The 12,006-nt window shown below is 35.9% G+C and overlaps 1 protein-coding gene across 1 annotated transcript in view; it reads right to left on the bottom strand.

Annotated features, from left to right (window-relative positions):
* Positions 1–12,006, bottom strand: part of LOC306965977 (D(4) dopamine receptor-like) — a 62,652-nt gene that overhangs the window by 8,052 nt on the left and 42,594 nt on the right. Inside the window, exon 3 of the mRNA XM_079560601.1 lies at positions 3,930–4,492. Coding sequence (XP_079416727.1) covers positions 3,930–4,492 — 563 coding nt within the window. The remainder of the gene's footprint in view (positions 1–3,929; positions 4,493–12,006) is intronic.

The following is a 12,006-nucleotide window of genomic DNA, read 5'->3' as shown; positions in this document are numbered from 1 at the left end:
CCCGGAGGAAACCTACGCAGACACGGGGAGAACATGCTCCACACAGAAAGGCCCCGTCCTGGTGGGAATCGAACCCGGGACCTTCTAGCTGTGAGGCGTGAGCGCTAACCACTGAGCCACCGTGCCGCTCTGAACTGCGATGATCTGTGGCGTCTCTGCTGTGACTCCAGGCAGTGTGGCTCAGCTCGTAGCAGCCGGGCTAGCTGCTTGTTGCTAGGCTAGCTGCTTATTGCTAGGCTAGCTGCTTATTGCTAGGCTAGCTGCTTGTTGCTAGGCTAGCTGCTTGTTGCTAGGCTAGCTGCTTGTTGCTAGGCTAGCTGCTTGTTGGAGGAAGGTTAGTGCTAGATGTTCTGCTCCGGAGGGACAGTCTGCTGTGAAAACGTGAGATATCATGACACAAATGAAGGTCAGGGCCAGGGAAATGTTTAACCTCTTAACTCCCGCCTGAACCCTGAGGAGCTTTTTCCTCACGTCATCACATTTTTTTTCCAACATTTTTTTGTTGGTGTTCAACTCATTTTTGTAACTTTTTTGTCATTTTTTATCACATTTTTGTCATTTTTTCGTCAATTTTTAATCAATTTTTTGTCACTTTTTTGTCGCATTTTTGTAATTTTTTTGTAATTTTTTCATCTATTTTTAATCAAATTTTTGTCACATTTTTGACAATTTTTTTATCAATTTTTCATCAATTTTTTGTGATTTTTTTGTCACATTTTTGTCATTTTTTCGTCAATTTTTTGTAATTTTTTGTCGCATTTTTGTCATTTTTTTGTCAATTTTTATCACATTTTTGACAATTTTTTTTATCAATTTTTCATCATTTTTTTGTGATTTTTTTGTCACATTTTTGTCATTTTTTTGTCATTTTTTCGTCAATTTTTAATCAATTTTTTGTCATTTTGTGTCGCATTTTTGTCATTTTTTTGACATTTTTTAATCACATTTTTGACAATTTTTTATCAATTTTTCATCAATTTTTTGTGATTTTTTTGTCACATTTTTGTCATTTTTTCGTCAATTTTTTGTAATTTTTTGTCGCATTTGTGTAATTTTTTTGTAATTTTTTCGTCTATTTTTAATCACATTTTTGTCACATTTTTGACAATTTTTTAATCAATTTTTCATCAATTTTTCATCAATTTTTTTGTCACATTTTTGTCATTTTTTCGTCATTTTTTTGTAATTTTTTGTCGCATTTTTGTCATTTTTTTGTCATTTTTTATCACATTTTTGACAATTTTTTATCAATTTTTCATCAATTTTTTGTGATTTTTTTGTCACATTTTTGTCAGTTTTTTGTCATTTTTTCGTCAATTTTTAATCATTTTTTGTCATTTTTTGTCGCATTTTTGTCTTTTTTTTCGTCAATTTTTTGTAATTTTTTGTCACATTTTTGGCACTTTTTTGTCGCATTTTTGTCATTTTTTTGTCATTTTTTCGTCAATTTTTATTCAATTTTTTGTCACTTTTTTGTCGCATTTTTGTCATTTTTTTGTCATTTTTTAATCATATTTTTGACAATTTTTGATCAATTTTTCATCAATTTTTTGTGATTTTTTTGTCACATTTTTGTCATTTTTTCGTAATTTTTTTGTAATTTTTTGTCACATTTTTGTCACTTTTTTATCACATTTTTGTCATTTTTTTGTCATTTTTTCGTCTATTTTTAATCAAATTTTTGTCACATTTTTGACAATTTTTTATCAATTTTTCATAAATTTTTTGTCATTTTTTGTCGCATTTTTGAAATATTTTCGTACATTTTTTGTCAATTTCTTGTGACATTTTTGCCACTTTTTCATAAATTTTTCGTCACTTTTTTGTCACATTTCCATCATTGTTTTATTGCTATTTTCACAGCTTTTTCCCAGAAGCTTTTGGATTGGGGTAAAGCCGAACTGGAGAAAATGTGCTCGGTTCAGGCGGGAGTTAAGGGGTTAACTTTAAGGATTAGGATTATTTGTATTTTTAGACAAACCAACTCATAGATCTTTACGAACTCACAGCAGACCGTCCCTCCGGAGCAGACGATCTAGCACTAACCTTGGAGGAATGGTGGAGAATCTCTGGGTAAGTTGAAAGTCAGACTCTCGTTAACTTCACGAGTGAGTGAAGGGGGGGGGGTCTCTCGTCTCTTGCAGGGACAGAGACTGTGTCCTCGACTGATATGAAAGACCGGTATTACAAACACGAACTCCGGTCATTATTTTTCTCACAGGTCCCGGATCAGAAAATAATGACCGGAGGAACGTTGGAAAATCCCATTCAAGTCACTGGAGCTTCTGCTTACATCGTGAAGAGCCGTGTAATAAGAGGAGGAGGGGCTTAGAGAGAGAGAGCGCGGAAATCAGGAAGTGAAACTACTGAATACACTGCGTTCCAAATGATTATGCAAGTTGTATTTCTGTGTCAAAAAGGTAAAAAAAAACAATATTTTAATGAAACTCATGGATGGTATCGTGTCTCAGGCTTACTGTGACATCAGTAAGTAAAGACTTAAAAGTAAAGACTTGAAAATGATGCTGACTCTCATTTGAGTTTTTAGAAAATCTTAGAAAATGTCGTTTGCATAATAATTTGGAACGCCGTGTGTTTATTTAGTTTGGTTCAGTTTTCAGATCGATATTGCATTTTTAAAAAGTGTAAGATCGTGATACAAATGTGTTGGAGATTATTAGCAAACACCTGCATAATCCCAACCCAGGGTGCTGAGGGCGCTGCAGCCCCCCTGGTGGAGAGTTTGTGAACTGCAGGCGATATCAACCCCTTAACTCCCGCCTGAACCGAGCACATTTTCTCCAGCTTTACCCCAATCCAAAAGCTTCAGGAAGAAAGGTGTGAAAATAGCGACAAAACTGAGACGAAAACAAGGATGAAAATGTGAAGAAAGTGAGAAAACATTGACCAAAAAGTGACAAAAAATTTGACAAAAAAAATTAGAAAAAATGGACGAAAAATGGAGGAAAAAGTGACAAAAAATTTACAAAATATAACAAAAATGGACAAAAAAATTAGAAAAAATTGAGGACAAAATGGACAAAAAAGTGAAAAATTGACACAAAAATTGACAAAAATTGAGAAAAAAATTGAGAAAAAATGGAGGAAAAATTGACAAAAAAAAATTTGAATCATTTGACGAAAAAGTGACAAAAATTTGACAAAAAAATGAGGAAAAATTGAGGAAAAAATGGACAAAAAAGTGAAAGATTTACAAAAAAATTGACAAAAATTGACAAAATAATTGAAGAAAAATTGACAAAAATTTGACAAAAAAGTGAGAAAAAATGGACGAAAAATGGAGGAAAAAATGACATTTTTTTGACGAAAAATAGAGAAAAAATGGAGGAAAAATTGACAAAAAAAATTCGAATCATTTGACGAAAAAGTGACAAAAAATTGACAAAAAAATGAGAAAAAAAGTGAGAAAAAATGGAGGAAAAATTGACAATTTTTTGACGAAAAATTAAGAAAAAATGGAGAAAAAATGGAGGAAAAATTGACAAAAAAAATGAATCATTTGATGAAAAAGTGACAAAAAATTTACAAAAAATAACAAAAAAAATTCAAAAAATAACAAAAATGGACAAAAAATTGAGGAAAAATGGACAAAAAAGTGAAAAATTAACAAAAATGGACAAAAATTTGACAAAAAAGTGAGAAAAAATTGAGGGGAAAAAAAAGTGATGAAAAAATCTGACGTGAGGAAAAAGATCCATTTAGTTTTGTAGGTCTTTCACATGAGGCGTTACACTGGCCTACAGGATTTGGGTAAAGCTGAACTGGAGAAAATGCTCTCGGTTCAGGCGGGAGTTAAGAGGTTAATAAATGCACAGAAACAGTATTTTGGGGGTACATTTTGCCCCTCAGCGCCCCCTCACTAACACATCTCCCCCCGGCTCTGGAGAAGCTTCTCCAGACTCACTCACCGACGACCACCGGCAGCACCTTCATGGCCTTCCTCTCCCGGCTGTTGATCTTCGCCCCCTTCCTCCTCCTCGGGTCGTGGTCGAACTTGATTTCCGCCAGGCTGACCGCCCGCATGCGCCCGTCCCTGAACTCGGCGGGGGTGGGCGCCTCCGGCCCCGCCTCCGCCGGCTCCCGCTCGATGATGGGCGGCAGGAGCGGCGGCAGCGAGGCCAGCGGGGGCAGGCCGGCCGCCGCCTCCTGGAGCTTCCGGCACGCCTGGATGCTGTTGCGCAGCTTGGCCTTGCGGGACTCCTCCCAGCGGCGCAGGCCCCGGAACATGGCGCAGTAGAGCAGCAGCATGATGGGGCAGGGGATGAAGAAGGAGCACACGGACGAGTACACCACGTAGTCGTTGTTCTCCAGCTTGCACTCGCCCGGCTCGCGCCCGGGGATGTCGTTGAGGCCGAACATGATGGGCGAGGCCACGGCTAAGGCCAGGATCCAGGTGGCGGAGAGGAGCAGCACCTGCCGCGTGTCCACGTGTTTGCGGTTGTAGGTGAGGGGGATGGAGACGGCGATGAATCTGTGGGGGGTAAAGAGAGAAATGTTCTTATAAAAACACTTTTCTGCACCTGCCCCCACCTCTCTGTACATCAGGGGTTCTCAACCTTTTAGAGCCGCGACCCCCGTTATAACAGTTCATTAGGCTCGTGACCCCCACCCAGGTCTGACCATGGGAAACACAGGGACATTAACCCCTTAACTCCCACCTGAACCGAGCACATTTTCTCCAGTTTGGCTTTACCCCAATCCAAAAGCTTCTGGAAAAAAGGTGAGAAAATAGCGACAAAACTGAGACGAAAACATGATGGAAATGTGGCAAAAAAGTGACGAAAAATGTGACGAAAAATGACAAAAAAGTGACAAAAAAATGACAAAAATGTGACAAAAAAATGACAAAAATGTGACAAAAAAATGACAAAAAAGTGACAAAAAAATGACAAAAATGTGACAAAAAAATGACAAAAATGTGACAAAAATGTGATAAAAAAATGACCAAAAAATGACAAAAATGTGACAAAAAACGACCAAAAAATGACAAAAATGATGAAAACACATGTGATGACGTGAGGAAAAAGATCCTCTCAGTTCAGGCGGGAGTTAAGAGGTTTTAATCTATATAACTCTTAAAAAACAAAGAAAAAACAATGGCTAAAACAAAAATGAATCAAATTTAGAACAAATAATGGCACCCTGGTAAAACAGCATGTTTGCTACGACGCCATAATAATAATATTAAAATATGTATTTTATCTATATGCTCTGGCGACCCCCTAGTGGGTCCCGACCCCCAGGTTGAGAAGCCCTGCTGTACATGACTGACATAAACACAAGAATGTTTTAACTATTTAATACTTTTGGAAATACAAAACACATTTCAACTGCGCACTCATAAAGATAAGAGTTAGTTTTAAAAAAGTTAGTAAAAGTTAGTTTAGCCTAGTTTTAGTCGACTAAAACTAGACTAAACTAACTTTGCATTGATAATATTGATTCTAATCATGTTTAATGTTGTTCCTCTGCTTCATGTTTCTGCTCCACATGAACAAAGCTCAGAGCTGATCCTTTAAACATGATCTGAGGCTCTTTCAGACGCTCAATACAAGTTTGGATGATTTTAGTCTCTCCTTTTCATTTTGATTTAGTCTGATTTTAGTCGACTCAAATATCTGGACATTTTAGTCACAGTTTTAGTCTCATGAGAAACTTTTCATTTAGTTTTAGTCCCAAAAATATCACTTTGACTAAAATTAAGACTAAATATTTTAGTCGACGACATGAACACTGCGTGGTGGAGGGTTTGAGCCTGGATGATCCTGGAGCTCTGTCAGTTGTCGGGGCTTGGTGCCCCTGTAGGGTCTCCCAGGACAAACAGTGACGGGTCAGAAGCCCCTCATGAGAGACCAACAGGCCCGGTTAATCATGAGGCCGTCCTTCTGTGGACCCACCACCTGCAGGGGGCGCCATAGGGGCGGGTGCAGCTCCAACAGCCCCCACGACCCGGAGACGGACAAGTGGAAGAAGATGGATGGATATGAATAATAATAACAGAGCATGGTTGTAATGGTTGTTCTAAGTGTTGTGTGAGACGTCGGCCCATCATGGACCTGATGTGCAGCCTGTGCTTCAGACGTGTTCCAGTGTGGAAGAACTAACCGGGAGCTTTGGTATAAACTGAAAACAAGAGTGACAGAACAATGGAAGAATAATACAGTAAAGTGCCTTCATCAGATTTACTTTGTTTATAAATGAGTGAGGAATAACATGAAGGACATGAACAAAAAAACACATGTGAATCTGTGAACTCAGGCCTGTGATTGGGGAAGTCGGAACAAACATGTTTTAAAGATTTGAAAAGCCGATAAAAAAAATCTGCACTTAAAGAACTTAGAAACCTCAAAGAACAAGTTAATGTTGAAATGTTGCTAAACGGCGATCGAGAGTTCAGAGTGAACAAGAACTACAGTTAAAACGTCAATAAGAAATGTGATCAAAACAAGAAATACAGAGTTAAATTGATCTGATTTGAAGATGTGTGAATAAAAGAGACGCCGAATACCCAGGATTTTACTCAAAAATACACTGTCCCACTTTACCAATATGAGACTGTCCCACTTTACCAATATGAGACTTTACCCACTTTACCAATATGAAACTGTCCCACTTTACCAATATGAAACTGTCCCGCTTTACCAATATGAGACTGTCCCGCTTTACCAATATGAAACTGTCCCACTTGACCAATATGAAACTGTCCCACTTTACCAATATGAAACTGTCCCACTTTACCAATATGAAACTGTCCCACTTTACCAATATGAGACTGTCCCACTTTACCAATATGAGGCTGTCCCACTTTACCAATATGAAACTGTCCCGCTTTACCAATATGAAACTGTCCCACTTTACCAATATGAAACTGTCCCGCTTTACCAATATGAGACTGTCCCGCTTTACCAATATGAAACTGTCCCGCTTTACCAATATGAGACTGTCCCGCTTTACCAATATGAGACTGTCCCGCTTTACCAATATGAAACTGTCCCACTTGACCAATATGAAACTGTCCCACTTGACCAATATGAAACTGTCCCACTTTACCAATATGAGACTGTCCCACTTTACCAATATGAAACTGTCCCACTTGACCAATATGAAACTGTCCCACTTTACCAATATGAGACTGTCCCACTTTACCAATATGAAACTGTCCCACTTTACCAATATGAGGCTGTCCCGCTTTACCAATATGAGGCTGTCCCACTTTACCAATATGAGACTGTCCCACTTTACCAATATGAGACTGTCCCGCTTTACCAATATGAGACTGTCCCGCTTTACCAATATGAAACTGTCCCGCTTTACCAATATGAAACTGTCCCACTTGACCAATATGAAACTGTCCCACTTTACCAATATGAAACTGTCCCACTTTACCAATATGAGACTGTCCCGCTTTACCAATATGAGACTGTCCCGCTTTACCAATATGAGACTGTCCCGCTTTACCAATATGAAACTGTCCCGCTTTACCAATATGAAACTGTCCCACTTGACCAATATGAAACTGTCCCACTTTACCAATATGAAACTGTCCCACTTTACCAATATGAAACTGTCCCACTTTACCAATATGAGACTGTCCCACTTTACCAATATGAGGCTGTCCCACTTTACCAATATGAGACTGTCCCACTTTACCAATATGAGACTGTCCCACTTTGCCAATAGCACATTGGTAAAGTGGGACAGTGATAAAATCTCTTATAAAAATAAAAGAATAAAGAATAAACATGTGGTTTTGAGATGTTTTGTTTGCAGATGTTTTCCCTTATATAACTTACCAACACAAATCTGCATCTGTTTTATAAAGTTATGACAAAAATTCAACAAAAATGTGACAAAAATTCAACAAAAAAGTGACAAAAATTCAACAAAAAAGTGACAAAAATTCAACAAAAAAGTGACAAAAATTCAACAAAAAAGTGACAAAAATTCAACAAAAATGTGACAAAAATTCATCAAAAAAGTGACAAAAATTCAACAAAAAAGTGACAAAAATTCAACAAAAATGTGACAAAAATTCATCAAAAATGTGACAAAAATTCTACAAAAATGTGAAAAAATTCAACAAAAATGTGACAAAAATTCAACAAAAATGTGAAAAAATTCAACAAAAATGTGACAAAAATTCAACAAAAATGTGAAAAAATTCAACAAAAATGTGACAAAAATTCAACAAAAATGTGACAAAAATTCATCAAAAATGTGACAAAAATTCAACAAAAATGTGAAAAAATTCAACAAAAATGTGAAAAAATTCAACAAAAATGTGAAAAAATTCAACAAAAATGTGAAAAAATTCAACAAAAATGTGACAAAAATTCAACAAAAATGTGAGAAAAATTCAACAAAAAAGTGACAAAAATTCAACAAAAATGTGACAAAAATTCAACAAAAATGTGACACTTAATAAATACTGTTGGACACGCCTCTGCTTTTCACTACTTGGTGGTAGATTATGTTTTGCCACATATGAAGTGAAGTTATTTCCACAGAACTATTATTTTCTCATCCTGCACATTCTAATTAATGGGTGTTTGTATTTTTAGTAATAAAATATGACACATTAAAAAATAATCATGATTAAAGCTTTACCCATATTCACCCTACGGCCCCACCTGTCTGTGAATGACTGACATAAACGTGTGTGTTGGGAGTTTTTAACCATGTCATACATGTGGAAACACACAGATAAAGAAAACACACGGATCAGATGCCCTTTCATAGAGCCCAGTGTTAATGTTAGAAAACTGTTTTTGAGTCTGTCCTCTGAGAGCGTTTAGAAACTTTCCTCACATGAAGACTGTGCGTGGCGTGACCCGCGGTGTTTCTGCTGCGTTTGCCAACTGTTTGTTTGTTTTTGTTTTTTGTGCATTCCAAACTGAAGCCTCCTGTTGTCCCGGGGTTTCCACAGGGGCGAGTCTCACTGAGCTCTTCACGGCCGTTTGTGAAACCCAAATGTGATCAGGCCACATCACTAATAATCTGAGCACAGTTTATTTCTTAACATTTTCAAAGATTCAAACAGTAATGAGGGAAGATGACGTTCAGAAGCACACGGGGGCAGGACGAGCTTTGGGCCAATGTGTGAGAATGTGTTTGCATTTTCAACTGTGCAATAATAATGGAGCAATGTGATTATTTCCTTTAAATGACAAAAATCCAGCAGAAAAAAGACAAAAATCCATCAAAAAAGTGACAAAAATCCATTAAAAAGTGACAAAAATCCAGCAAAAAAAAGACAAAAATCCATTAAAAAAAAGACAAAAATCCAGCAAAAAAAAGACAAAAATCCAGCAAAAAAAGGACAAAAATCCATTAAAAAAAAGACAAAAATCCAGCAGAAAAAAGACAAAAATCCAGCAAAAAAAAGACAAAAATCCATTAAAAAAGTGACAAAAATCCAGCAGAAAAAAGACAAAAATCCAGCAGAAAAAAGACAAAAATCCATTAAAAAAAAGACAAAAATCCAGCAAAAAAAGACAAAAATCCATTAAAAAAAAGTGACAAAAATCCATTTAAAAAAGTGACAAAAATCCAGCAGAAAAAAGACAAAAATCCATTAAAAAAGTGACAAAAATCCAGCAAAAAAAATGACAAAAATCCATTAAAAAAAAGACAAAAATCCAGCAAAAAAAAGACAAAAATCCAGCAAAAAAAGACAAAAATCCATTAAAAAAAGACAAAAATCCAGCAAAAAAAAGACAAAAATCCAGCAAAAAAAAGACAAAAATCCATTAAAAAAGTGACAAAAATCCATTAAAAAAAGACAAAAATCCAGCAAAAAAAAGACAAAAATCCATTAAAAAAAGTGACAAAAATCCATTAAAAAAAGTGACAAAAATCCAGCAGAAAAAAGACAAAAATCCATTAAAAAAAAGTGACAAAAATCCAGCAAAAAAAAGACAAAAATCCATTAAAAAAGTGACAAAAATCCATTAAAAAAAGACAAAAATCCAGCAGAAAAAAGACAAAAATCCATCAAAAAAGTGACAAAAATCCATTAAAAAAAGACAAAAATCCAGCAGAAAAATGACAAAAATCCATAAAAAATGACAGAAACCCATTAAAAAAAAGACAAAAATCCAGCAAAAAATGACAAAAATCCAGCAAAAAAGTGACAAAAATCCCAAAATTCAAAATTAGAAAGAAAAAAATATAAAAAAATAGAAAAAAATAGAAAAAAATAATTAATACATAAAAATTAGAATCGATTTTTTGCGATTATGCTAATTTTGTAATCGTTTACTGTTGTAATCGAAATCATAATCGAATTTCGATTAATTGCACAGCCCTAACTCATTTATTGACTTTAAAAGCTCCACAGAAACACTTTTATATTACACACTACATTTATAATAAAATACACAGACATACACAGGATCAGGAGGAAGTGTGGACCGCTCACACCTCTGAACATCCCGGGAGGAGGACACTGAGGAGGAGGACGGTTTCAGGCACCTGGGGTTCACCTCAACAATAAACTGGACCAACAAGAACCTTCAGAGGAGACTGAGGTCCTTCAGACTGAGCTCCTTCTGACTGAGGTCCTTCTGACTGAGGTCCTTCTGACTGAGCTCCTTCAGACTGAGCCCCTTCAGACTGAGGTCCTTCAGACTGAGCTCCTTCAGACTGAGCTAGACTGAGCTCCTTCAGACTGAGCTCCTTCAGACTGAGCTCCTTCAGACTGAGGTCGTTCGGAAGAGACTGAGGTCTTTCGGAGTGAGCAGGCCTCCCCTCAGGACTCTTTCTGACTCTGTGGTGGCCTCTGCTCTCCACTACGCTGCCGTGTGCTGGGCCCCGGGCCGCACAGAGCGGGACGAGAACAGACTGAACGAGCCGGTCAGGAGGGCCAGCTCCGTCCTGGGCTGCCCCCTGGGGGACAGGAGGGTGTTAGCCAAGCTCAGCTCCATCATGGACAACACCTCCCACCCACTGCACGGGACTGTAGAGGAGCTGAGCAGCTCTCTCAGTGGCAGACGGAGACACCCTCAGTGCAGGACGGAGCAGGTCCTTCATCCCCACGGCTGTCAGACTGAACAACCAGACAGCGAAGTAACATGTGCAGTAACCCCTTTGCAGAATATACTCAATAATCCCTGTATTTACATCACGTATCAGCGTCACTTTATCACCACTGGCATCATGATGTAAACCTGACTGTCAACACGGACACTTTTATTATCTGTATATCTGTATATCTGTTATACTTTTATTATCTGTATATCTGTTATACTTTTTATTATCTGTTATACTTTTATTATCTGTATATCTGTTATACTTTTTATTATCTGTTATACTTTTATTATCTGTATATCTGTATATCTGTTATACTTTTATTATCTGTTATACTTTTATTATCTGTTATACTTTTATTATCTGTTATACTTTTATTATCTATAATACTTTTATTATCTGTTATACTTTTTATTATCTATAATACTTTTATTATCTGTTATACTTTTATTATCTGTTATACTTTTATTATCTGTTATACTTTTTATTATCTATTATACTTTTATTATCTGTTATACTTTTTATTATCTATTATACTTTTATTATCTGTTATACTTTTATTATCTGTTATACTTTTATTATCTGTTATACTTTTATTATCTGTTATACTTTTATTATCTATAATACTTTTATTATCTGTTATACTTTTTATTATCTATAATACTTTTATTATCTGTTATACTTTTATTATCTGTTATACTTTTATTATCTGTTATACTTTTATTATCTGTTATACTTTTATTATCTGTTATACTTTTATTATCTGTTATACTTTTTATTATCTGTTATACTTTTATTATCTGTTATACTTTTATTATCTGTTATACTTTTATTATCTGTTATACTTTTATTATCTATTATACTTTTATTATCTGTTATACTTTTATTATCTGTTATACTTTTATTATCTGTTATACTTTTATTATCTGTTATACTTTTATTATCTGTTATACTTTT

The sequence above is a fragment of the Gobius niger genome, assembly GCF_951799975.1.
Source record: "Gobius niger genome assembly, chromosome: 7".
NCBI classification, from domain to species: Eukaryota; Metazoa; Chordata; class Actinopteri; order Gobiiformes; family Gobiidae; genus Gobius; species Gobius niger.
The sequence above is the reverse complement of the archived record's forward strand: the minus strand, read 5'-3'. Positions and strand labels throughout refer to the sequence as shown.